A 26984-nucleotide genomic window follows, 5' to 3' on the forward strand; every position below is an offset into this window, starting at 1 on the left:
GGTCAGAACCTTCAAAAGAAATGGAGGACTTCATTCAGTGACCCAATGGTCGCCCTATAAATAAAAACGGAGGAGTAATAACAGTGTTATTGATTGACGTGACACACACGTGCAAAATACACGTATTCTAAACTAGTACTATGTTAAAAGAATGAAGACCCTTAAAATATTGATTGAACTTTTTACCCTTCATTAAAAGACTCTGTTTTAAATAAAATCATCTTTTCACCATTTTTCTTCAATTATTATACTATTATTTTGATGATACTAAATATTAACAATAATAAACATAATAAAAATAAATAAAGATAATTTTCTTATTATAATTAAATTTATGAAAAAAAATTCCAACTAAAATAGACTTGATTCAGAAAAAACTAATCAAAAAAAACAAACTTTCAAAATAATAAGTAAAAAAAAAGGGTTTAAAACCCTCCCCCCTCCCCCCCCCCCCCCAAAAAAAAAAACAAAAGGGCAAAAAACTTTCAAAAAACAAGAAAAAAAGATCCAACAACAAGGTCCAAAAAGCCCCCCACCCCCCCCACCCCCCCACCCCCACCCCAAAGGGCAAAAAACTTTCAAAAAAGGTTTAAAAACTATTCCAAAAAGGCAAAAAAAACTTCCAAAAAAATAAGTAAACGTCCAATTAATAAAAACCCCTAAAAGGTAAAAGTTTTCTACTAACAATTTACCTAATATTTAGAATTGAAACAAACTAATTGAGGTTCTAATATTTAATGAAACATAAAGTTCTATATTTCACTACTAATTCCAATTGAACAATAACACTTAAACACATATTATCGATATAAAGAGTAAATTTGTACTCACGCCAAAGCAACACAATTATACACCGTGATTTTAGAGGTAATTATATTTTTTTTCTGTTTTATAAAATTATATTATCCCGTAATTTATATATATGTTGGTTGATAAACTTCTCTACATCTTTATTGATTTCACTTTTTGTTTGTATGTATGCATGCTTTCAAGAGATATGTGTTTATTTAAAGAATGAAGGGGCTCTCGAAATACGACCCTACAAACTTTACAAGAAACATAGGCTTCCTCTATTTATACATTTTCTTCTTATTTTGATTTTTATTCAAATAATTCAATACCTAATACCACATTCTTGTTATGTTTTGAAGAAACCCTCGAGACCTTCATACTATTCTCTCTTTGTCATCATCTTTTTATCGATTTTTTATCTGTTAGTAAGTAGGAAAACTATTATGATTAGAAGTTCTTTATATACTTTCAAAAAAATATTTGCCATTGAATTCATCAAATTAAAATTTAAGGGGTCGTTTGGTATGTGGAATGAGGTGAAATATTTCATGATTAAGTCTGATTTAAAAATTATACCATGTTATTTAGCGAACTATTAGATATGATTCGTCCATGTCAATCATTTGTTAAAAATTGGGCTCACATACGTCATTGTTGTGACCCAAAGTTCCTCTTTATGTAAATTTTTTATCTTAATTTTTTTTTGTAATTAATAATATAACGTACATACAATAGTTTGTTCTACATTTATTATAATTTCACCATTTTCCTTCAATTATTATACAATTATTTAATGATATTAAATATTATCTATAATAAAAATTTAATAGAGAAGATTTTCTTATTATGATTAAATTTGTACTGAATATTTTTTCAATTAAAATAGATTTGTACAAAAAAAAAATTGTCAAAAAACTTCCAAAATAATAAATAAGAAAAACTCTTAAAAAAGACAGTTCAAAAGAGGTCAAAGAAAATAGGCAAAAATAGTTTTTAAAAAAACGCAAAATATATAGGCAAAACAGGTCCATCAAAATGTCCAAAAAATTCATATCTAATATTTAGAATTATTGATTGAACTTTTTGCCCTTCATAAATAAATAGACTCTTCAATAAATAAAATTATCATGTACTATTTTTTATATCCTTTAAAATAAAAATTCTTAGATAATAAAAATGAATAAAACTATAATATTTACGTCTCAACTTTTAAGACTTTAGATCAACTATAATTAGTAACTTTGATTTGTGGAGTGTGTCGATGTCAAGTAGTTAAAGTCCATACGGGAAATATATAACATTTGTCTTTTATCCTCCATATATAACAAGTTTATTCCATATAGTTAATGTCTAATAGTTGAAATACATCAACCCCTATATTATTGACATACTATTCTTATGCTTTTATCGTCTTTATATATTAAAAAAATACTCCAGCAATTATAATATTTTGTTTCTGGTTAATTGTAGTATTTCTTTTAATTAGTTTACAATCTTGACTTTGTGTGATGTTGCATCGCTTATTTATTGTTGAATCAATATAAATGTAAATTATTATTTGTACCTGATAATTATTTTTTCTTTTTCATACAAGCAGATATATATTAATGGACAATGATATTGACAAATAAAAAAGTAGAAGGCAAAGAAGATGCAAATACGGAACTTATAGAATGCTTGAAGATCTTTGCTTCCCTATTCCATTGTTTATTTAGGCAAATTCAATGTTATTGATCTAGTCTATACCAGCCTCTACTTGATTCTTTTATCATTTATTAATTGTTATAGGTAAAATATTTTTTTTTAAACATAATTGTTAATGATAATTTTGCAGGACACATATGTTAACCAATGTGTTTTGTCGAGGTGGAACTCTTATCCTAAGCAAGGGTGTCACAATTTTCTCGGTAGAAATTGTCGATATTTTAAAAATTAAGGAATTTTAAAATATGGTAAAAAAAATATATTTAAAAAATTAAGGAGACAATTGTATTTTTTGTCATAATGTTCTCTTTATAACTAGATACAGACCCTCTCCACCCCTTGACTTGCAGCAACTCCATCGCAAGACTTTGAGTCTAAGCAATATTTCTATTGCCCACTATCCCAACTAACTCTTAGCTGACGTGGACTTTGAACACTCCGATCAAGGCTAACTCTAGCAATGACTCGGAAACTTAGCAATACATATACTGCCCACTATACAACCACCCTTAGGTTAATGTAGACTTTTCTAACCATTTCAAAGCTAACTCTAGCAATTAAGTCAAAATGGCAAACAAACTGATCAATGTTCCTTTATAGTGTAGGAACCGATCTTACAATATTTAGCATAAAAGATACAAAACTCAAAACCCAAATGAAGATGCTGTAACGCTGGATCAGGTCCCTGTTGAGTATGAGCAATGTTCTTCCTTGAAGATGGCTTTTGCTTTGTGTATATGCTTGATTTGCGAAAATTGTATTTTTTGTCATAATGTTCTCTTTATAAGAGAGACAAAAAACCTTGGAGCGACGCCATTAGTCTAGGTCTCTGCTATTGCAGCATCTCTGCTGCAGTGTCACCAATCACAGTAGCTTTTGCAGCTTTACAGTTGGTCTTCAGACTTTCTGTAACTCGCCTTTTTCATGGGATCAGATCCGTCTACCGGGTCCCATGATTTGTTAATAGATCAAAATCTGAATATAACAATTTATTTATTGTGTTGTTGAGGAAAAATCATATAAATAATCAGTTTAAGTTGTATACAGGGAGAAAACAAATGAGTAATATTTACCAACAACCTCTTTTTTCATGTGCCTTCAATATCATATACTATTATTAAGGGTGCTTATTGATCGATTTGATCAGATTTTATAAATTACCTGCTATTAATTTATAAACATGATAAATCAATAAAAAAATTATCATTAATTTCGTTAATTCTCGAAATGAAAATTGATCCGGAGGTCCTATTCATATATTACACTATATATGCTTTGTATTCTATCAACTTATAGTTTCAACATTATCGTCAAGGTCAAGCAATTTGAAAATTATGAGATTAAAAACTCGAAGTTTCAACTTTGATAAGTAATCTATAAATTGTGAGAGTTTGATGGAGTAAAGAGGAATATTCATTTCTAAGTATAAGTGGATTTCATTGTATTTTTATTCACATTGATTAGAATTATTTCAAAATTTAAACAAGTTATCCTACTTCAGAATGCTTGGAGCTAAGACAAATATACATTTATTATGATTTATTTGTAGGTTTTACAAAAATGCACATATATTTATTCTTCACATATTTGCTAATTTTGTTAAAGACATTTATATACTTTATTATTTTTCTGTATGAATTCATTCACTTAGTCATGTCATAGAGATTCATGAATAAAACATTTCTTATTCTATAACACAACCTCTTAAGAGAGAAATTATAATAATAGCAAGGGACAAATATGTAACGTATGTTCTCAAATACTAATTAAGTAAAATACATCGAGTTCAACATGTTTTTCTTATGTGAAGTTACACCATTTTTAGTTTGAAGGAAGGATCAGACCATATATTCGAGTTCAACTCTTACTAAACGCGATATGCTTCACGTATTTGAAATTATTATTATTGTGTATTTCTTCTCTTAAAAAATAACGAATCTTAAACCTACCTTTGATTTACTCCATTTGGTCATTGCATTTAACAGCTATTTTGTAATATAATCACATCCTACATTAATAATGAAACACCATCTCTATTAAGTAACATATTTAATATATTTTGTAGCACTACAAAAAGGGGCAAAGTTATATGTACCTTCTTTCATGGAGACTCTTGTTTATTAAAACTGTTGTGAAGCATTGCCGTAAATGCCAACTTCTCAACAGGCCTCTTTGAACGTTGCTTTACAAGAGTCGCAATCGATTTGTTTTCTTCTCTTTAAAAGCGATCTGCTCAATGAAAATTTTTGAGTAATTTGTGATTTTTTTTTTTTTTTTATGACTTACATTTTATTCTAGTATTATTTTTAATAATTTGCATCCCAATCTCCTTAAGTCCTTATAAAACCATAAAAATCATTTTTTCCCCAATAATTTCCAAAGGGCATGATAGGAAATTTTACATAAAAATAGAAAAAAATCATTTAAATCAAAAAACAAAAGCAACAACATTTGAATATCGTTTCCTTTTGCAACAACCATCATAAGATATGTAATATTTGAACCTTATGAAGTTTTTGGGTAAGTTAGAAAAGTGCTTATAAATAATTATTTTAAGTTAAAATAATAAAAATAAGCTAAAAGATATAAGTTAAAAATAAAAAGTCAATCCAAACAGACTCTATAGACTCTTTCTTCTCTTACTATCAAATTATTCCCAGTGCCTACCACTACCAAGTTCCAAGTACTCCACAATCCATAAGAAAGAAAAAAGACATAGTATTCCATAATCAAAAAAAGGGAAAAACAGAAAATCAAAAATGAATCTGGAGTGATTAATTTTTTGATATTTATGTTATTCTTACTTATAACAACTTATATGACTTTTTTGTTACTTTCTCTGAACAACTAAATGCAGGATAAAGATCAAGGCCAATTCCAACTCTTTTGATTTATAATAGTTAAAGCTATGCCTTTCCTGAATTAGATTGGCAATTTCAATACTTAACACATATTCTTATCAGACATTTCAATTCAAATTTTGAACCTTTTGCGTTTGTTTTTATTCCTCGATAAGATAGTTAAGTTGATCATATAAAATATGTCATATCATTTAATTATACGCAACCAGTTCAAATAAAAAATTCATGATATTTTACGGCTTATTAAGGTGAATGTATATAATTAAGGATAATGATATATTTTATGTAGTTTACTTAATTACCTAATAAACGAATGAGAATACATACAAATAATTTTAAAATTTAAACCTTAAAAATTGAGGTGTTCAATTGAAACAACACTTAGTTCAAATATTTAAATATTACATTATGATAAATTTAAAGAATTAATTATGTATTAAGCCTTTAAAAAGGAGAGGAAAGCCATCACATCTCTATCAATAAAAGAACAAAACAAAACACTTAACATATAGTATAATTACATTGTGTTTAGGGTATTTCATCATCCAACTAATTAACTCTTGAACACCATCTATCTCACCCCAAATAAAACCAAAAGTTGAATATTATTTGTTTTTAAATAATCAAAGTTAATCAACATTTTAAAGAATATTCTAGAATTCAGAAACCTTGAATTTCAACTTTTGGCCATTTTATAATATGTGCAATGAAGTCAATTGCGGAATTTTCAAAGTTGGAAAACTAGCATGGACCACGCGTTCTCCTCATTTGCCGGCGAACAAAAAGTTTTCCCTTTCCGCCACGCTTAATTAAACACTCATTTTTCGAGCCGAGTCAGCAATCACCAAATTCTTTAAACCGGAGATCGAGCCGAGTCATGTGCCAGCAAACCCGGTTCATCACCTTTCGGCTCCAAGCATTTGAATGACGGCATTTTTACTGCCATTTTCACATTACTACGTGATGTGGATGCTTCTTCGTTATCAGCCCCTACTTTTGGTGACTTCATTGATGGACCTCTTGAAAAGAATGGCGGTGCAATTTTGAAAACCCACCGGTCCGATTTAGCTTCCGGGTCGAACCGGTCGATCCGCTTGAGTGACCTTGCACCCCTGTTGCTTCCCTCTCCCGGACCGGCTCTGTACCCTCTTGTAGTGCTACCGTGTCTTGGGAGCGTTACTGCGCAACTCCTTGTCCGGTTTAGTAGAGCCCGGTTCAGCACATCTTTCCTAACATTCTCCGGCAATCTAAGAGTGTACCGGTCTAAATTCTCCCCTGGTACCACCAATGAATGGCCGGTCGAATGAGACCTAAATTTACTGAACATCTTTGGCCTCTTTACAGAAAATGATCTCGGAGGCCGGTTCGATGCGTTGAAACTCAAATTTGTCTTAACTTCTGGTCTAACAGAGCTCTCCTGATGCTGTGACATCAAATTTTCATCTCCCTCTATTTGAATCGAAACTTCGTTATTTTGCTGCAAATTCTCTGTTTCTCCATGTTCTTGCCCCAATTCCCGGTTCACCTCAGGAGCTTGAACCGGCGCCGGTTCATCAGGTTTAGGAGTAAGATCAGCTCGGCAAACAGGGCATGTTACATGAGATTGGAGCCAAGCATCGATGCATTCAGGGTGGAACACATGATCACACTTAGGGATCAAACGCAACATTTCGTTATCTTCAAACTCGTTCAAACATACAGCACATTCCAAAGCTCCCTTTCCAATATGATGATCCTTTACTTCGACGTAAGTGAAGGTAGGGAAAGTCTCGATTACCGAATTTTCGAGTCCACGAGTGGCAGCAGCTGTACGACGTCTCATGGAGAAGGTTTGACGGATGCTACCGTTAGCTGCGCTGCGGTTGCGTATGTAAATTGAGAAGAAGGCAATGAAAAAAAGAGCAGCTATAAGTATCACTATGATAATAGCCATTGCCGGACTGACACTGGGGTACCGGAACTGATCCTCGGTTCCAGGGGAATTTGATGGCTGAGCGTCAGCCTGACATAATAATACTAAAAGGAGGAGGAGATTGATGGACAGAGCTTTAAAGGTAACCATGACAGCTTTTAGTAGGAAATTTAGCCGGCCGGAGAAGGCGCAGTAATGGATCTTTGGCAGAAGTATTTTGGGTTTATATATATAATAATCGAAACAGAGGAAACGATAGGGAAAGAATTTTCTATTAAGTCTGGAAAAGTCGTAGTAGAATATAAAAGAGTATTATTGGAGGAAGAAAAACACAAGGAGAGAATTTTGACTTTAGGTTTTATTTGAAAACATAAATACATAAATTAATTAAAAGGAATTTCATGAAAAATAAATTTAATTATGTATAAGTATTATAATTTTTTGTTGAAAGGGTTCATTTGATTACAAACTGGCTCCGCTTATTTGGGTAGGTGATTAAAAATATGCATATATTAGTAATACATAAATTTATTATGAGAAAATTCTTATACATGAATTAATTATACAATGTTAAGTTATTTACGTATTAATTTTTTTATCTTATATTTTATATAAAATTATACACAATTTTTATGTAACTTATACATATATTAATTACATACACTTTTAAATTATAAATTAAATATAATATTACTTATACATAATTTAATATATATATAATATTTTTTATAACTAGTTACCAAACGATAAGGCAGCTTCTTGGAATGATCTGGTTAAAGGACTGGCTGCTTCGATGTTCTAGAACTTAAAAGCTCTTGTGGTCATAATGAGTGGCTCCATGTGGTTGGAGGTTATTTTAAAATGGTTAATTGTTTAGTTTCTTTTCATTATCTGGACCAATTGTGCATTTAATTATGAGTTAAAGTCACACAATTCAAATTAGGAGTGCTGCTGATCATTCGTTTGATTGGATGATTATAAAAAAAGAAAAATAAGTGGAAAAATAATGTTTATTCGGCAATCTAATTCATCGTTTTTAGTTTAACTATATCCACTTTATCCGATTCGGCCAAACTTTGTACATGTAACAGTAAAGTAATTAAAACAAATTAATTCCGATTAAATGGTTCTCTTCCAAAATACTTCACGCTTTCTTTTTTAAGTTCAAGTTCTTTGCACATCAACTTTCTTCTTCTCCGTAAATATTGTATAATTTCTCCCAGTGTATTTGCATGTTTTGTTTTTGAGTGTTTTTAAAATTTCTTAAATCATCTCCATCTGTATTTTGCTTCCGTGTCAGGCTCTATTAGATTAATGAACATGGTTAAAGTTTTCTAGTACTTTCTCTGTCTCTTTTTAGTTTTCACGCATACTAAAAATATTTATTTTAAAATAGTTATCAATTTAAATAATCAAGAGAGAAGTAATTATCTTTTTTCAACTTTGTCCTTAACATAAATTATTCTAGAATTAAGATGTACATATATAGATAAAAATTAAATAATTAATAAAGGATATATTAGTCAAACAACCCTTCTAATTAAGTTTTTCTTAAGGATTGTGCCAAAACTTATCATGACAATTAAAAAAAAAACGAGGAAATATATTGCTTATTATAATATTAAATCGTCGTAAGTTTCAATCGTAATAGTTTCGAAATGTAATTGTGAAATATATATTTACTTAATAAATTAGTATTGATGATTAAAGTTATCATTTAAAATAGTCAAAGTAATCTAATAATTTTCCATATGAGTTATTGATCAATTTTTTTTACAATTAAGAACACCTATCCCAATCATGAATAAAAAAGATTTGTATCATTTTGAGCAGTTTTAAAACAAAATTGACCTTTTACCCCTGTTCCAGAGGGATCATTAATGAAAAAAATATTTTTGAGTTACTTAACTTGTGGGAGTATATCTTTTAATTACTTTACTAACTGCTAAGCGCGAAGGCATTTTTTATTTCATACAAAACATATGACCAAGTTATTTTATTTTAAATAAGAGTAGCTTTGATTTTTTTTCGTATAATTAAAAACAATCTTTTAATTGATTATTGGGCATGATTACAATTTTATTCTTTCAAATTGTCACAATGCTTTCTTCTGGTGCCATTATATGATTCATTGCAACAGAAAGAAGAACTTTAGAGAGTATTTTATTCTTTGGTGAGAAGTGTGATCACTAACATTATGTTATATGCGTATAAATTTAATTAAATACGATATAAATCTGAATTACTGTTTTAAGTGTAGCACATGTCAATTCGTTAAGTAAGTCGTGTTGTTTGAAATAAAAGTAAATTAATGAGGCCGCCACATGTGATAGTTCTAGATTTTAATTGACCAAATAATAATAATCGTAGATAATAAGATCCATGTGAGAAATGTTAAATGATATAAATAATCAAAAGTGGTTGCACTTGCACATGTAGAGAGCATTTTTATCCCTTGTCTCCAGCTCTTTAATACGGAATATGACCATGTGCTGACGTCAAACACTACTTTATACGTATGTGTTTGCGTAAAATTATATCTAACTCATGCTTAAAAGCTAGCTTAAATGAAAGATTATTCAAGTTTTATAACAGGACCACTTATCTCATTAATTAACGTGAGACTTTTTCATTCTTCAACACTATTCCAAATTAGACATATGATGCTTGAGCAAATTTAATTTGAGGGCTCAATGTTGGTTGAGATTGATGCTGCACTAATATCATGTAAAATTAAGTATCGCGTTTAACTCAACTTCAAAAGCTAGCTCAAAAAGACAAGAATTACCAAGCCTTATAAGCAGACACAAATCTCATTAGTGAGACTTTTTTATCCTCCAACCATTTGTGTGAGTTGTGACAATTCCTAAGAACATTCTACTATGCTAACTACCAGCAGTAGAAGATTAATCGAAATGAAATAACCAGCATAGTTGCGATGGGATGGTTCCAATTCTCACCTTTAACTAGATATTTTGTGTTTGTGTCTCTAAAAATAAATAAAATCTTGTTGGAACCGCTGCCCTTCACAAGATTTGAGAAAAAATAGAAAGCTAAATTTGATACGCAGAAGTAGTTGTAGGAAGCATTATTTCGAATCATAATTGAGTAATCAGCTATATAGAGATTATCAGATATTTAATCTAAAACTTAAAGATAAAGAGATCAGCTTAGACCTGTTCTATTTTTGCTGTTTAAATTTATTTTATGTAATGTAATAGCCATAACATCATTAAATTAGAAAATTGGAAGTACTGCTATGCAGGGGCAAGCGTACTGTAGTAGTATTAGTTACGGATTTAGTTGAACTCTCCACAGGTAAGAAATGTATTAAAAGTAAATTCCGAACCCAACAACTCAAATTGTTAGTAGGTTCAGTTGCTTTTCAAATCAATAAGGTTCAAATCTTGAATCCGCCTCACTCATTTCTTATTTTTTTCCTACGTCTCCATGGAACTTGGGAGAAAAACACATCCATTCAAATAAATTCCGGTTAGATTGTTTAGCAATCTCCGGCTGATTCTGGCTATGTACAAGTGAAGGAGGATTGCAATTCCCTTTTAGCTGCACTACTTGACCTTTTATAATCTTTTTGCCTTCTTCACCAACGACGTTAACCTGACAGAAAGCTGGTGCATTCTTTTGAACATATTCTCCTACTCCGTGTCCCTTCATAACTCGTCTGAAATGAAAATCAATAAGAGAACTCTTACTCAGTGGTGAAGCTAGAAATTTTGCCAAAAATGTCCAAAATTTAAGATAGATATCAACAAAATTAGAAGGATGTTTACATGGTGGAAAGTGATCTTTTAGTTCCAATAACGAGGCTGGTAACATTGACAACAGTGATTAGATCAAGTAATGCTTTGGCTGGTGATTTGCTCTCCACAAGTACAGTATCTACTGGTACCTGCACTTCCCAGTTATAAAATGTCAATCTCTGAATTTGGCAGTTAATATCTCAGAAAGTTATATATTAAAAAGAAGATAAATTTACTAGTTGATCGAACGTCTGAGAAACTAATCCCTAAATTGGGATTGGGGATTTTGCAAATAATGTAACTCACTTTAGCATCATTGCATAGGCTGATGTATTTTTCCAAGATATTCTTCCGCCTGTTGCTCTCCTCATTGATGTAGGCTTGCACCTGCTCTCTGCTGAGTTGGCTACTTGATAACTTGCCAACTTTCAATACAAGATTCAAATTGTTAAACGATTTGGTCAGCATGTTCTCTCTTATTTTTGGCTTTTACTTGATTAAATTTCCCCTTTTTTGCTAAAATTTGTTCAAGAACCATAATTGGAATACAGATGATGCAATGTGCAAACAATTTATTTCCCTCATCTAACCACTTAAATGACAAAAGACCAGATACATTGTCCCAACCATAACCTACGTTTCTGGTAAAGGTAGGCAGCTTTTTAGTTTTGTCGTTAGCTACTACAAGGTTAGAAACACCAGATTTTGGGTTTGCTCACTTTGAGAGAAATTAGGCGGATTCATCAATAATTAGGTGTTTGGACATGAATTTGGGACCATAATTTCGAATTCTCTAAAACGTATTTTAAATCGTGATTTAATTTTTTTTTAAACTTAAAATTTGACGCATAAATTTATATTTGTAAATGAAGAAGCTAAGCATCATTTTAAATCTTGCAATAAATAAATAAATCATGTTTGGCGTGAAAAGCTTCTTCCTACCTTGTGAAAAGATTATATTATATAGTTAGTTATTTACTATTGTTGATTAGTAGATCTTCATAAAATTATGTATATTTGAAAGTTTGTAATCACAAATATTTATTTATAAAAGGAACATGAAAATATGCGATTTATCAATGCGGCGCCTTAAGATATCTCGATAGTTTATTTATGAACTGCGATTTGCTCAAATCCAAATTGCATGTTCAAACAAAACTTAAACTTCAAATCATGTCCAAATGAGACCTAATGCTCTTTGATTGCCCTGCATCTTTTGGTGACGAGGCTGGTGCAGTAGTGATGCATGTAGGATATATTTTGTACAAGCAATATCGACCTATTATCACAATTAGGATAAGCGTTTGTTTAGGGTTCTAATGCTTTATTTCCTATCTCAAATTAATGTTTATGTTTGTATCAGAGTTAAATAACTATCCTAATCATGTGATTTAAAATATTGTTCATGATCTTGAATTCCCTATTTTGTTTGATGATTTGTTGATCACCCTAACTTGACATTCCCCTGTTTTCTTGAATACATCATTCTATTTGCTATGAAGATCCTTTGCACTAATCAGGGAAAATAAAAAATGAAGATACAGTATGGAACAATACCTCTATTTTCCTATATATGTGCCCATTGTTTTTGAAGAAGCATCAAATTCACAAACTAAAATTGACAAATAAAAGTTACCTGGTGAAGGGATGTAGGTAATGGGAGGAAAAACATGCACAAGACAAACGCGAATTCCCGGAGAGATGGCATGATCAAGTGCCCATTGAAGAACATGCATGTCATTCTTCCCAACAGCTACATAAACATCATTGATCACTCCTCCATCTTTATTATTGCTTATAATTGCTTCACTCTTGCTATCTTCTCCGATCTCTTCGATTTCCCAAGACATCTCTTTCTCAATAATGCTACTATGCAAGTAGTGAATTTTACTCTTAGAGTTTCAATCCCCCATCTGTATCAGTCCAAAAAGGAAAAAAGGAAAAAAAGCAAATGGTTTAGTGGGGACTGGGGAAAAAGATAAACAATGTAGACTTAAAAAAGATATGGAAGAAGGAAATAAATATTAAAAGCTTACGGAATTGGCTCTGATTATGAGGTAAAAAAGTAAAGGTCGTCGCTATCGAAGACACAAAGTAAGGAAAAAGTTTGGTCCCTTTTTTTCTTTTTTTGTCAACATTTGCAGGCTTACTGGACATGTCACATTCTATATGTGCCTTTTATATAAAAAAAAGAAGAAGAGGACTTTGCTTTCTATTTTTTTTCTTCTTTTCATTTTGGACCAACCTCAGATAGCGATCTAGTAGAGAATATATTGAATCATCTAATTCTTTATAAAGTGGTTTTGGACCATACTATGATGTTCTAAAAATGCATGCCAATTGGTAATGCTTACTACAATTTGGATTTCCTTTCCTGCTAGTGATGTTTTCCACACTAAATATATTCCATAACAATGATTTTTTTTCATATCCAAGATAGTTCAAACATGCTCTTGAAATGCAGAAAATCGTGGCGAGAGTAGGAATTTCTCAGGCAAGGTTGCATTGGGTAACATGAATGATGATAAGATTTTCATTAGAATGGTACAAGAAAATAGCATTTGTATTTATTGATCAATCTTCTTTTAGAACTATTCCTTAATCAACCACTATCTACTTCAGATATCTCTAGACCGATCTTTTCTATACACGAAATTTCAGTATACCATAATTTTTGAAGAATTAACCTAAATAGACGTTCACCAAATTGTATCATACATGTATAATATGTGTATGATCGTCTATAATCAATGTTTACTGATAAGAGGGAGTTGGTCGGATGGTAATCACCCCTCACTTTCAACTTGAAGGTCGTGAGTTCGAGTCATCAAGGAAGCAAAAAAGGTGAGAGCTCCTATGAGGGGTAAAAATAAAATAATCAATTTATACCTGATAGAAAAAGTAAATCTGTCCAGCTATTTGTGTGAAGATCTCCGAAAAAACCATCCAAAAAGTACTAACTGAAACAAGATTGAGAAACAAAAATATCAGCAGAGGCTAATTAGGTCACGTCTTGGAAACTTCTATTAGATAGATTAAGATCATAAACATCTTCTGATCATAGCAGTAGTCCGGAAACTATTTGGGCTTTAAGATGCTTGATTTGGCACCAATTAGTATGAAACTAAGATAAAATTTGAAAGCTTTATCTTTAGCCATGGTTTAGAAATTGGTTCAATGTGGTTAGCTAATTTCATCTTTCTATTCCTAATACATGACCACATGATTTCCTTGGATTTTTCCGAGGACAGAAAAACATTTAAGTAGACTCATGGAAATATTTTGTCCGTTTGCTAATACATGAACACCCCCCCTCCCCCCTCCCCATCTTTCTTTTATTGGTCATCCAAGTTATTTCTTTTAAAAAACAAACAAACTTTGATCAGGTAAAATAGTAGTAAAACTTTCATATAGAAGCGATTCATCATTCTCGAACGCAACATACAACTCTCTGTATTGACTGCACTTTCCAAGTGTACTCCTTAGTTAAGCAAGTCTCATTTGAACCTCGCCCATTCACTTTTAAGGCTATGCAATTATAAGGTGTTGCTAAATGGATGAAACTTATTAACGTCCATAAATGATGAATCCAACTGTGAAATCAGGAAAATTGGTGCCTATTATAAAGCTTTGTATTGGCTAAGTTCATGAGTGGAAGATAAGCAGATTCGAACTACTAACAGCCACAGCAGGAAACCACCAACTCTTTTTTTGTTTTCCTCTCCATGTTGAAAAGTAATAAGAATGAGAGGTATTAAGTTTTATCATCCTAACGTCAAACTGTTTTTCGCAAGATCCTCCCTGTAGTATCGTCACTTCAATAGAGTTAAACCACTAAATTCAAGATGGATTAGTAAAATTCCTCCACGTCTAAGACACCGTAATATCAAATCACGAAAGTGCTTAAACTGTACAACAAAAGTAATCACCAGTGCCTCTACAAGTACATCTCCAAATACTGTCTTCAGCAACCACCAGTCATATGTACTAGCTTTATAGCTATTGTTCATCTACTTTCCACATTTCTAATATTAATCATCTGAGTTTCCACTTAAGTGTTCTGTTGAAGCACTTATAGATACGCAGAGAGACATATTTTGGTGCAAATGTCACACTAACTGATTTTTTTAATCATCTGAATGATCACAAAGTACTATATAACATAGTTTATGGGTAATCTAACCAACCACGTTTTTAGTTGGACCATCCACTTGGTAGTATATTTTCTAGTAACTGACATCACAAAAAATAATTCTTTGTGCTGGCCCAACTAGAAGCAAAAATCAGTAACTCACTGTTCTGTCTTTTTAACAAGAGCCTTACCCGTTGCCCCTTGTAAAGCTCAATAAACCAAACGTGGATTCTAACATTTGAAATTTATAAATTCCTAGAGATTTAAAATTATTATAAGTGCCCATGAGTATTCAAACTATCCTCAACGAGTGCAGAAAAACTTAAGCGAGTTCCATTTCTGCTACTAGACCAAGAAGGTGCTTTGTCATTGGATCTGCGCAAAAGTTACTGGTTCCTGGAACCCCACACAGAGCCCTATATCCGTCAACTAGCTAGATTAGAGTATTTTGTTGGATCTGGATCCTTGCGGACTAATTAGATACGTAGCAATAGTGGGGTGGACCATGTATCCACTACTACTGCAAATTGCTAATGAATGGATGTGCTGATAATAACATCCACTCAACAAAGATATATTCCCATGCTGAAAGCCATCACAAATGTCATAAGTTGATGGAATCATTATCCATCACCATTAATCTCAGTCTTAATAATTGATTCCAAAATTGATGGATGGTGCAGAGCGCAACAATAATTTCTCTTTCTTTCTGTTGTTCAATTAAAAATAGGGCAATAGATACATTGTTACTAGCTAATACTGATATTGATTGAAATTTGAAGAAAAAAGTAGTATATAAAGTTAAGTTGAAAATGTTATTTGGAAGTAAGTTCCGTGAGTGCAAACTTTAAAAAAACTCTAATTTTTGGAGTTTAAACACTGGGCCAGTTTGAATATCGGGTGTACACTTTATAATCAAATATAACTCTCTCTTTTTTTTTCTTCTTTTTTTTTCCAAAAATGAATTTCTATTGGAAAACTTGATGCTGGACTTGATTAATCGCCCTCAGTTGTTCAAATTGAATCATAACACTTGCCTGAAATAATCTCCTAATACTCCAAATTTTATCCATGACCAAATGGCTCCGAAGTACTTAGGATCGTTTGGGGCCGTTTGGACGTGATTTGATTGAGATTTGTAAAAAATGTATGTGAAAATACTTTTGTGTTTGGAAATGTATTACATTTGGCAAAATATTAAGTTCCGGGAGTGAAATTTTGAAATATTCCTCGATTAAGATTTTCAAACTTCAAATTCTATATTTCAAATTGAAGTTGAAATAATGGATCATATTCATAACCAAACACTTATAATTATTTTTTGAAGAATTTGAATAAATATTCATGGGCACTCGTGAAATCAAACAATAATTTATATATTGTTTGTTTGCCACTTTTGTATTCTTAGCGTAACTTACGCGGGAGTTTATATAGAAGTAGTATTTTAAGTAGAATGTAAAATAATAAGTATATACTATCTTTTTTCTTTTATAAATTACAAAAATTCCTTAAATTTGGTGGAATCCGGATACATCGCGTAAAGTGCTGTATCCGACTGATACATAGCGTAAAGTGATGTATCCGACCTATATATCGCGTAAAGTGGTGTAACCAACGTCTTAATACATCACATAAAATGATAGATCCGACCGATACATCGCGTAAAGTGATGTATCCAATCGATACATCATGTAAAGTGATGTATCCGACGTCCCGATACATCACGTAAAGTAATGTATCCGAGAATAGGGATTTTTGTAATTTTTTCAAATGGTCGAAAATTTTAGAAAAGGTGATAAAATAAGATGTGTATTTAAATAATTTTTTCAAATAATAATGCAAATATTAGCAACACATTTATATTTGGAATATATGTTTACTTCTTACCATGCAACTATTAGCTACACATTTATGTTTGAAATATATGTTTACTTATTATTTTACATTCTTTCTTGCTTAAAATACTACTCCTATATATAAAATCAGTGGGGCAGATCGTCGATTTTAGACTTGTGGATGCTCGCTTCTTTTAATATAAATTTACCGCAAACTACATAGTATGCTTGTATAAGTGCACAACTCTTTAAATGTTATAGTTAAAAAAACTTTTCATTTCTAAGAAAAAAAATGAATTACCTTAGGGAATGTCTTAACCGGCCAAAATTTCTCAAAAAAACAAAGAGGAGTGATTTTTTAAAAATTTTAATCACAAGAAATTACATAAATATAAAAGAAAACTTTAACCAAACATAAAGCAAATAAATAAAGTATAAATGCAGGAGAAGGAATCAAGAATCAATATTGGAGAAAAAGAAGGAAACATTTGTGTACAGAGCAGAAAAAGATAAGTTAGCTATAAAAAATTTGCAGCAACTTAGTGTCAAAACCACGCTCATCTCAAAAGGAAGGACTTTAAGTTAGCTGCTGAACCAAAGCACCCTTCAAGCTTTTTCAATCACTGGGTGCTAACGCTTTAATATATCCGTCTTAACATACGAGTTTACGTCAGGGTTAATAGGTGCTCAAGCACCCGGTGTGTTGTACATGGCTTCGCTCCTGTATAAAAATCCCATATATATTTATTATACATATATGTTTATTGTTAAAATAAAACATAACTGTTTAAAATATATGTTTCATATAATAAAATTCATCATTACGGAGCCATGAAAAGTCTCATTTTATGTTATGATCAATTTGGTGTGATCGTGATAACATTATTTTTTTCTTAGTTTGTATTTACTTTTTATCTAATAATTATATTCTATCATTTATCCTACCTTTTTTATATAGCTATACTCTGTACCTAATTTGTTTTGTAAATTTATTTTTCAAATTGTTGATGTGTGACATCATGTATAGGGGCGAATCTAGGAGGGAGTGCGGGTGTTCATCTGAACCCTCTCCTATATATAAGATATTTGTATTTTTATTTGAATTACTTGAACACAAAATTAAAGATTGACTTAGTGATTTAAAATTTGCCTTGGAACCACTGCAATAGGATACATGAAACAATCTTTAACCATCCAAAGCAAGCTAAATATACTTGTGTTACTTTATGTGAGATATTATTATAATTCTTTTTTTGGGGGAACTATTTTTTCAATCTCACCAACCAAACGACCCATGTACTTTATATAGACACAAAATTCGTTATATTCTAAGCACATGAATCAGCTCTTCTTAAAACATGACTAGAATTTCCTCTCTCCTTAAATTGCTACTTTTCTTGATATTTGCCGGATGGCTATCTCTTTGGCTTCTCAAGCCCACGCAACTATGGACTAAAAGTTGGAAGCTGGCAGAAAAAAAGGCATCAGCTTCATTCTTAACCCAATCTGGTGAAGTTTTGATTTCCAACTCAAATTAAATTCATCATTTGCATGTACTAGAAGTGTTAATTTAATGACCTGTTCATGTTTTTTTTCCCTTCTTTTGTGATCTTACAGGTCTTAATTTTGCTGTCTACACCTTCCCTGTTGTTGCTATAGCTATAGTTGGTTTTGTTTACTTGGCCCTGAAACAGACGGAACCAACCAGCAGGTATGTATGCAACTTTAATATAAGCATAACAACAACAAGTACAACATACCAAGTGTAATCCTACGAGCGGGGTCTGGAGAAGCTAGAGTGTACGCAAATCTTACCCTTCTGAATTTGGTTGACAGGAAAGGACGATCTTCACTGTCTGTTCTCTCCAATCCAGTAGTTGTGAACAAGTACATAGGCATTCTGTCCGGTTTTGAAATCCTTGTTGTGTCTCTATTCATCATCTTTCTGGCATGGACATTCTATGTTCGCATCTCCAATGACTTCAAGAAGATGGTACCAACAAAATCATTCACTTTGTCTGTGTAAGTATATTCCTATATTCCATGCAAAATATATATAGCATCATTTGGTAATACTTTCCAACGCATTCGTTTACAGATGGCAATACAGAATATTTAGAGTGGCAACTAGGTGTGGTTTATTAGCAGAAGCCTGTCTAGCTCTTCTTCTTCTTCCCATCTTGAGGGGAATGTCAATATTTCGATTACTTGGCATCCAATTTGAAGCTTCGGTGAGATATCACGTTTGGCTTGGGACAGCAATGATATTATTTTCTACATTACATGGTGGAGGTACTTTACTAATCTGGGGTATCAAACATCACATTGGAGATGAGGTAACCTTATGTGATCATTTTAACCATTACTTCCTTTTTCAATTTAGTTTGAACAGATGTGTCTATGCTTTGCTACTATCTAAGTCTTTTTTCATACGGAGGAAAAAAATAGATGTGGAAATGGCAAAAGACAGGGCGTATTTACCTTGCGGGGGAGATCACTCTTCTTACAGGATTGGTCATCTGGATCACATCACTTCCACAGATCAGAAGGAAAAGATTCGAGATCTTCTATTACACACATCACTTGTATATAGTTTTCTTGCTGTTTTTCCTGTTTCATGCTGGAGATCGCCACTACTACATGGTTTTCCCTGGCGTTTTTTTGTTTTGCCTTGACAAGATACTTCGAATGATTCAGTCAAGGCCAGAAACGTCTATTCTTTCTGCTCGAATCTTTCCTTCCAAAGCCATTGAGTTGACTCTGCCAAAAGATCCAAGTACAATATCAGTAATCCCTTTCCAATTTTAAATAGGTACTATATGCTTTCTTAACTCTTAAGCGGTCCCAAATAATGACATAACACACTATTTCAGGGTTGAAGTATGCACCAACAAGCGTGATTTTTATCAAGATTCCAAGGATTTCGAATTTTCAATGGCATCCTTTTAGCATAACTTCTAGCTCAAAAGTAGATAAACACACTATCTCTATTTTGATCAAAGCTGAGGGGTGGTGGACAAGCACCCTCTGTAATATGCTACATTCAAAGCCTGATTCAGAAGCTGGTGAAATGAGATTCTTTCAAGTAGAGACAGAAGGCCCTTATGGACCTTCATCAATGGACTTCCTGAGGTAACGAAATGATCTTCTTCCATGTTTGATTTTTAAACCAAGTTATCTTCATTGCAAGTTGATTTTTTCATCTTTTCCCAATATATAATTGTATGTCGAATCTTCTGCAGATATGATAGTCTACTTCTAGTTGCAGGTGGAATTGGGGTTACACCATTTTTGAGCATTCTGCAAGAAATTGCCTCTACAGGAAGTAACAAAAATGTATTACCTGTAAAAATACAGCTTCTCTACACTATAAAAGATTCCCAAGGCATCTGCTTGTTAGATTCAGTTCTACCACATCTTTTCGATGCAGAACAACGTTATCTACAACTGAAAGTGTTTGTGACACGTGAAAACCAATCCGATAGATCCCTGCGAGAAGTGCTAAACGAGGTCTCTAAAATACAGAACATTCACTTCACCAACAAGCGTCCCGGTCATGCAATATATGGACTTGAGAACTTACAATGGATGTCTGTCCTCCTTTTGGTGGTGTCTGTTGTTTTCCTAGCATTCCTTATCATCTCCAACCATGTTTTTATCAAGCCTGATAAAACGTCATCTGAACAGAAAACTGCTACTTCAGTAGTAGACATACTTCTCATAGGCTCGTTTGCATTAGCGTTAATATCCAGCACCTTGGTGGCTACCATATGGGGATGGAAGAGGCTAAGAGAAGAAATTCCACCATTTTCTGAAAAAGAGAGTAAAGCAATGAAACCAACAGAAGCAAACAGAGTTTTTGATCAACACGAAATCCATTATGGAGCAAGACCAAACTTTAAAGGTATGTGCAAAATACATCAATGTCCTTGCTTTAACTATTCAACTTCCAAACTATTGGCCTTCTAACATGCTGAAAATTGAACAGATATTTTTTCCCAGTTTGCTAATGAATCCAAGGGATCCAATATTGGGGTCTTTGTTTGTGGGCCTGAGACGATGAAAGAATCAGTAGCTACAACTTGCCGGCTACATTCTAAGGCTTTCCAAAGTGGACGACAAGATCATAAACCATTTTTCAGCTTTCACTCGTTAAATTTCACTCTCTAATACTCTGTGAACATCCGTCGAGCACATTGTCTACAAATCAACTTAATAAAAGTCCAGCCATTACAAACAGGATTCAGTACAAACCTGTTATGGAATGTTCTCCATCTATTGGAAAGAAAAAGTCTATTGAACACGTCCTGTTTTTGAGTTTGGTGGCCATATATGATAGTAAAATACTATAATATAAAATTTGATTAATAAAAAAGGAAAAAGAAAAAGTCTATTGAACACATCCTGTTTTTGAGTTTGGTGGCCATATATGATAGTAAAATACTACAATATAAAATTTGATTAATAAGAAAGGAAAGAAAAAGAATTATTAAATCTGTCAGAAAGCCAAGAGACCACCCCAGAACCACGAGAGGCCTGAGAACGATCATCTGCTGCCCAGAAAGCCCCAAGGACCATCAAAGCTGTTAATCACGCTCTGGTCTAATGGCCATTTTTCATCCACCAGACTTGATTTCCTGTCTCCTTAGAACTAAAGGATACAGTGGTACGAGCCTATAGAACAGATCCTGTTCAAGTAAGGTCGTGCCCAACTGATGCTGTAGGTGGCCATTTAAATGGTTCATTTCTGAGTTCAACTAGCGATGTGGTATAGCGGGACTTCATTCACTTTTAAGTTATGACAGACCCTGTCTATAACTAGCAAAACCAATGAGATCTACTCAGATTTCCTCACAATTGCAGGATATGGCGTATTAATTTTAACTACTAGAAATCATCCCCCAAAAATAGGCTGCATGACATTTCTTACAACATTTTGTTTATATAACCATTTCGAAGGCCGGGTATCAAACTTACTGGATTCACATGAATTCAAAAGGGCTGAGACGAGGCTGTGATTTAGTGGAATACACTCAAGTTGATTCCCAATATTGACGCTCAATTTGACATTAGTTACCTTGCTATTTCATTATAGTCCTAGTTGACCCTTGAAGATAGACAAATATCATCATGAAATTCAAGTCATGGATTTATCCAGGGTTCTCAACATACAATGGTGAAGAAAGAAAGTATGAATATGCAGATTCACAGCAAGTTAGACCAGTTTTTGGACCTTTCCCATTATCCCACTCGAATTGTAATCTTCACGCGTATAGATGTTTGCTAATTGCCATGGATGTTCATCCTTTTAGGTAGGGCAAATACATGGCAGTTTGATTATCTTGAGTAATGATTGTGATCTCCCTTTCAGTGATAACTTTGAACAGCATATCCATAACTATTTGCAACTAATGCTGAGTTTAGAGTTCAATAGCATGTAAGAGCAATACAAAGAACAAACCTTTAACCAAAAATTTCAAGGGATGAAAAAGATTCAACAAAGAAGGAAACAAAAGTACAATATCTACGCAGCCGATAGTGGTTCTGATTCTTCACTTGACCAGTCACTTCTATCTCTCATGTTACTTTCACTAGGTGCTAATTCAGCTAGCAACTCATTTGGCGTTGCATCCACATTCTCACCAAGCAATACAGCAACAACCTCCCCCATAGTAGGTCGTCGGAGAGGATCAGGGTGACAACATGTAAGCCCTAGTATCAACATACCTTCCATTTCTTCCTCCGAACACTGCCCCTTAATCCTATTATCTGCTGCCTCACATAATCTCCTTTCCCTGTACTTTTGTCTAACCCAATCAATCAACACTTCCTCTTCCTCCAGCACAAACCCTGTGTCAATCGGCCTTCGCCCACATGCCACCTCCAACACCATCACCCCAAAACTATAAACATCACTAGCAGCAGTTGGGTTAGCCCTTGTCACCACTTCAGGTGCCAAGTACCCTAATGTACCTACTACCCTAGTAGTATTAGGGACACCACCATGAGTATACAACTTTGCTAGCCCAAAATCACCCAATCTACCTCTCATTTCACTATCTATCAAAACATTGCTAGATTTAATATCTCTATGAACAACTACTTTTTCCCAACCATGATGCAAATAGTTCAACCCCTCAGCAACGTCAGCTAGGACCCTCCTCCGGTCTACCCAATTCATAACCTTCTCCGGCTTATCGAATATCCATTTATTCAAACTCCCATTAGGCATGTAATCATACACAATCATAAGTTCATTCCCCTTCCTACACCACCCTCTCATTTGTACTAAATTCTTGTGTTGAAGCCTTCCAATAGTAGATATCTCAGCCATGAATTCCCTAATTCCTTGTCTTGAGTCATGGTTCACACATTTCACTGCCACTTCTGTGTTATTAGATAATGTTCCCTTGTATACTTTACCAAATCCACCAGCCCCAAGTAGCTCATCTTTAGAGAACCCTTTTGTAGCTTGGCTAAGCTCTTCATATGAAAATCTATGAGGCCAGTACTCAAGTTCCCAATCTTCAATCACATCATCTTCTTCCTTCTTACGCCACCAAAACCAATAAAATACAAAAAAACAACCCACCAAAGCCACCACAGAACCAAGAACAATTCCAGCAATAGCACCAGGAGATAGCGAAGACCCGGAATTTTCCAGCTGAAAAACCGGCAAATTCGTAGTATTAATATCCCTTGCAACTCCAGAATCACTGAAACTCCAAGCTAGAAGTCTTTGCGCCTCAACCCATTGAGTCTTGGAAGCAGAGAACCCCATATACATCTGGGCAGACGTGTAATTCGCAATTATGGGGTTTCTATAACTCAATAAAGTCCTAACGGGCCGTGACATACCAGCCGGAGCAATGGTAACATTAATCTCGAATTCAGGTCCATTGAACTCGATCCAAGCATGTATATTTTGCCCAGTTCGCATATTTAAAGGCACAAAAGAATCACCATCATTACCAGAAGAATTATAATACCCAGCCGTTTGTGTAACAACAGATTCGATGCTGTTAAGATCAATCCCGATATGGTTTCTATCTGGGTCGTTAAATTCCGGGTTACGACCCGTATCAAACTCGACGGCGAGAAGTGGGGCCACTGTGTGAACGGTGGCGTTGGAGAAAAGTCCAAAGTATTGACCGGAGAGAGCATTAGGTGGGGAAGTGGAAGCAGAGAGAACAAAAGCAATACCGAATCCGGGACTAGAGGAATCATCAGGAAGTACAGAGAAGATGAACTGGGTAGAGAAAGAGGAAGAAATAGAAGTAGAATTTGAAGCGGACTTGATAGGAATTTGAGATGGATAAAAAGCTCGGCCAAAGGCGAACTGGTTGGAGTCGTTTGTGAGGCGGATAACTGGTGGCTCAAGGCGGGCATCCGCGATGAGGTTGAGGGCAGGGGTAGTGTTAGCAGTGAAGGAATTGAAGAGAAATTCGACGGCGGAAATGGATGGGAAGATTGTAAGATTGATGAGAATGAACAACAGTGATAATGGTAGCATATTTTTGGGATTTGCATGAGAGAAGAAGAAGAGAATTGTGTGAAGGAAACTGGGAAATAATGTGAATTAATTACATGGTCCTTTGAAGGGAACTAGAGACGAGTGCTGTTTCTGTGAAAATGATGAAGATGACTAAGCTTTAATCATCCTTTGACTTAGTTATTTTAATATTCCAATGTCCTCTTTTAAATGTGTAACAGTAAAAATGGATAGGGGGGAATGTAATATTCAATTTGTTGGTCATTTAACTTTTCCTTAATAAGAGTTCGATTGCACTCGTATAATTTCCTTCCTCCCTTTTTTTTTTCTTCGATCAAGTATTTTTTCTGTTTTAAAGATAATGATCTATTTTAATTTGAAATTTAAAAAATTTAATTTTATAATCTCAAATTAAAGTTATTTAAATATATTAAAATATTATTTAATCATATTGCATTAAACATTACACATAAAAAATTGAAAAATATTGCTAAAATAAAAAACAACTATAGCAATAACCTTTTGTAAAGCTCCATCCACACAAAAAGAAAATTATCACTCGTTTAAAATTTACTAGTACACACAAGAAGTTTGTACTAGTGAACTTCATATTCATTTCGCTATCGTTCGGTTTGAAGTATATAATTTAATCTTCATTTAAAATTCTGTGGTATTTGTATATGATTTGTGATATAAATTAGGGAAAATTTTATATATGACAAACCTTTTAAGCATAATAACTCTATATGGATATAGTTTTCCTAATTACTTATAATGACAAATATAAATTCATCATTATACAAATGCTGTAGCGAATTATACAAACGTTATACTCATGAATTATTTGTATAGCGAAATATATAAACACTGCGAATTATATAGCGAATTATACAAATATTGTACACGAATTATATAACGAAATATACAAACGCTATACGAAAATCGAGAATTATATAGCGAATTATACAAAGGCTATACAAAAACTGCGAATCGTATAGAGAATTATACAAACGCTATTGTATAGCGAATTATACAAATGCAGTACACAAATTGTATAGCGAAATATACAAATGAATTATAGCAAATCTCAGCAAAATTTACCCATGAATGATAATAAAATGAAACTATACCCATATAAAATAATAAACTAGTAATGTTTATCATCTCGTATAATTTTTCCTATAAAGTATAGATAAAAATATCTTTAAATAATAAAGATGATCCTTATCATTCATGTACAATTATTTAAGGGAAACTTACATAAATATAATAAATTAAGAAAATATTTACCATTTATAGCAATAATATTTTTTTGAGAAAATTATGAAACTAGACAAAATCATCAACTTATTTATGTATAATAGCTATAGTTAAGAAATATTGTAAAAAAAGACTACATATTATTTTTATAGCAAAATTTTAATTTTAATTAAAATCTTAAATTAGATCCTTTTTTCACTCCTAATCAAATACACTCTCTCTCTCTTCTGTTTTAATCATGCCTCTCTATATTCCTACATACTCTTACCTCAATCTCACTCTCTCTATTCTGATTCTTCAATGTCTATCCATATTCCACCTTAAAACAAAAAATCCTCCAAAATATTTTTCAGCAGAATTCCGTTGAAACAGGTAACTATGTATTTTTTCATATTCTTTTGCCAGTTTTAGTGCTATTTTATATTTTTTTTCAGTTTCTTAAGTATCTTTATTTTTCAAATTATTCATCAATTTGAGCCAAAGTATTTTTTTTGGAGATAATTTAGCCATTTTTTAGGGTTGGGGTTGTATTTTGTTCCAATCCATATGCATTTTGAATTAAAAAATTAATTTGTACCCTCAACTTACTTGTATTCTAAGTTTATTTGTATTATAAATAGCTTCTTTGTATCCAAGCTTTATTTGTATCACAAATTTACTTGTATTATAAAATTATTTGTATCCACTATTTATTTGTATTATAATTATATTTTTTTAGTTCAGTCTCAATTTATATTTTTATTGTTACTTTGTATTACATATCTTGGTTAAACTACATAAATGTATTCACCATCAATAGCATCAAAGTTGTATTTAAATTCAAATACATAAAAATACTTTTAGTTTTGTATTCCGAACTTAATTTACCATCAAAGCATTAAAAATGTATCCAAATTCAAATTTATATAATGTACAAACTTGTATTCAAATCTTTGAACATTCTTAATACAATTCGAATGATATATTAAAATTGTATTCACAGATTATTCGACTTATAAATCTTAGAATTATATGTATTCCAAATTATTACAAATAGTAAAAAATGATGTATAAAAAACATATTCAATCACGATTTTGAATTTAAATTAGACTATATTTGGATCGAAATAGGGAGCCATTTAACTGCGATGTCTCCAAACAAGCCTTATTTTGTGAACGAACGATTATGAAGTGCGATGTTGGAAGAACGATTATGAACTGCTCCAAATCTCCTTGCAAGAAGTATCAACGTTTTT

General features: G+C 32.6%; 4 protein-coding genes, 1 long non-coding RNA gene and 1 other non-coding gene across 6 annotated transcripts; 1 reads left to right on the forward strand and 5 right to left on the reverse strand.

Moving 5' to 3' along the window:
* Window positions 1–5808: 5808 nt before the first annotated feature.
* LOC129896513 (E3 ubiquitin-protein ligase ATL31-like) lies at window positions 5809–7599 on the reverse strand. The gene has a single exon (XM_055972436.1). The coding sequence runs from the start codon at window positions 7417–7419 to the stop codon at window positions 6211–6213; it is 1209 nt and encodes a 402-aa protein (XP_055828411.1). The 5' UTR covers window positions 7420–7599; the 3' UTR covers window positions 5809–6210.
* Window positions 7600–10441: 2842 nt separating this feature from the next.
* LOC129896836 (U-box domain-containing protein 52-like) lies at window positions 10442–13025 on the reverse strand. Its single transcript, XM_055972816.1, has 4 exons — window positions 12667–13025; window positions 11337–11455; window positions 11061–11179; window positions 10442–10951 (listed from the first exon to the last, which is right to left on the reverse strand). Exons 1-4 carry the CDS (start codon window positions 12878–12880, stop codon window positions 10699–10701), a joined length of 705 nt encoding a protein of 234 aa, XP_055828791.1. The 5' UTR covers window positions 12881–13025; the 3' UTR covers window positions 10442–10698.
* A 4423-nt stretch (window positions 13026–17448) lies between these two features.
* On the reverse strand, window positions 17449–19618 carry LOC129893814 (uncharacterized). Its single transcript, XR_008767594.1, has 3 exons — window positions 19479–19618; window positions 18813–19031; window positions 17449–17718 (listed from the first exon to the last, which is right to left on the reverse strand). It is a non-coding gene; the product is annotated as an uncharacterized LOC129893814 (long non-coding RNA).
* LOC129893812 (ferric reduction oxidase 8, mitochondrial) lies at window positions 18313–21324 on the forward strand. Its single transcript, XM_055969215.1, has 8 exons — window positions 18313–18506; window positions 18615–18708; window positions 18834–19019; window positions 19096–19333; window positions 19446–19773; window positions 19871–20129; window positions 20240–20901; window positions 20986–21324. The coding sequence occupies exons 1-8, from the start codon at window positions 18356–18358 to the stop codon at window positions 21165–21167; spliced, it is 2100 nt and encodes a 699-aa protein (XP_055825190.1). The 5' UTR covers window positions 18313–18355; the 3' UTR covers window positions 21168–21324.
* Window positions 21325–21489: 165 nt separating this feature from the next.
* On the reverse strand, window positions 21490–21703 carry LOC129898106 (small nucleolar RNA U3). Its single transcript, XR_008769022.1, has one exon. It is a non-coding gene; the product is annotated as a small nucleolar RNA U3 (small nucleolar RNA).
* Window positions 21704–22383: 680 nt separating this feature from the next.
* LOC129893813 (L-type lectin-domain containing receptor kinase S.1) lies at window positions 22384–24738 on the reverse strand. The gene has a single exon (XM_055969216.1). The coding sequence runs from the start codon at window positions 24508–24510 to the stop codon at window positions 22522–22524; it is 1989 nt and encodes a 662-aa protein (XP_055825191.1). The 5' UTR covers window positions 24511–24738; the 3' UTR covers window positions 22384–22521.
* Between the last annotated feature and the right edge of the window lie 2246 nt (window positions 24739–26984).

The sequence above is a fragment of the Solanum dulcamara genome, chromosome 7, assembly GCF_947179165.1.
Source record: "Solanum dulcamara chromosome 7, daSolDulc1.2, whole genome shotgun sequence".
NCBI lineage: Eukaryota > Viridiplantae > Streptophyta > Magnoliopsida > Solanales > Solanaceae > Solanum > Solanum dulcamara.

Excerpts from the sequence above, each read along its gene's own strand:
- LOC129896513 (XM_055972436.1), bottom strand. The coding sequence starts at position 7,419 with ATGGTTACCTTTAAAGCTCTGTCCATCAATCTCCTCCTCCTTTTAGTA.
- LOC129896836 (XM_055972816.1), bottom strand. The coding sequence starts at position 12,880 with ATGTCTTGGGAAATCGAAGAGATCGGAGAAGATAGCAAGAGTGAAGCA. Across the intron at positions 11,180-11,336 it reads GCCTATGCAATGATGCTAAA|GTACCAGTAGATACTGTACT; the intron begins GTGAGTTACATT and ends TGGGAAGTGCAG. Across the intron at positions 10,952-11,060 it reads AAAAGATCACTTTCCACCAT|ACGAGTTATGAAGGGACACG; the intron begins GTAAACATCCTT and ends TTTTCATTTCAG.
- LOC129893812 (XM_055969215.1), top strand. The coding sequence starts at position 18,356 with ATGACTAGAATTTCCTCTCTCCTTAAATTGCTACTTTTCTTGATATTT. Across the intron at positions 19,334-19,445 it reads AACATCACATTGGAGATGAG|ATGTGGAAATGGCAAAAGAC; the intron begins GTAACCTTATGT and ends GGAAAAAAATAG. Across the intron at positions 19,774-19,870 it reads GACTCTGCCAAAAGATCCAA|GGTTGAAGTATGCACCAACA; the intron begins GTACAATATCAG and ends ACACTATTTCAG.
- LOC129893813 (XM_055969216.1), bottom strand. The coding sequence starts at position 24,510 with ATGCTACCATTATCACTGTTGTTCATTCTCATCAATCTTACAATCTTC.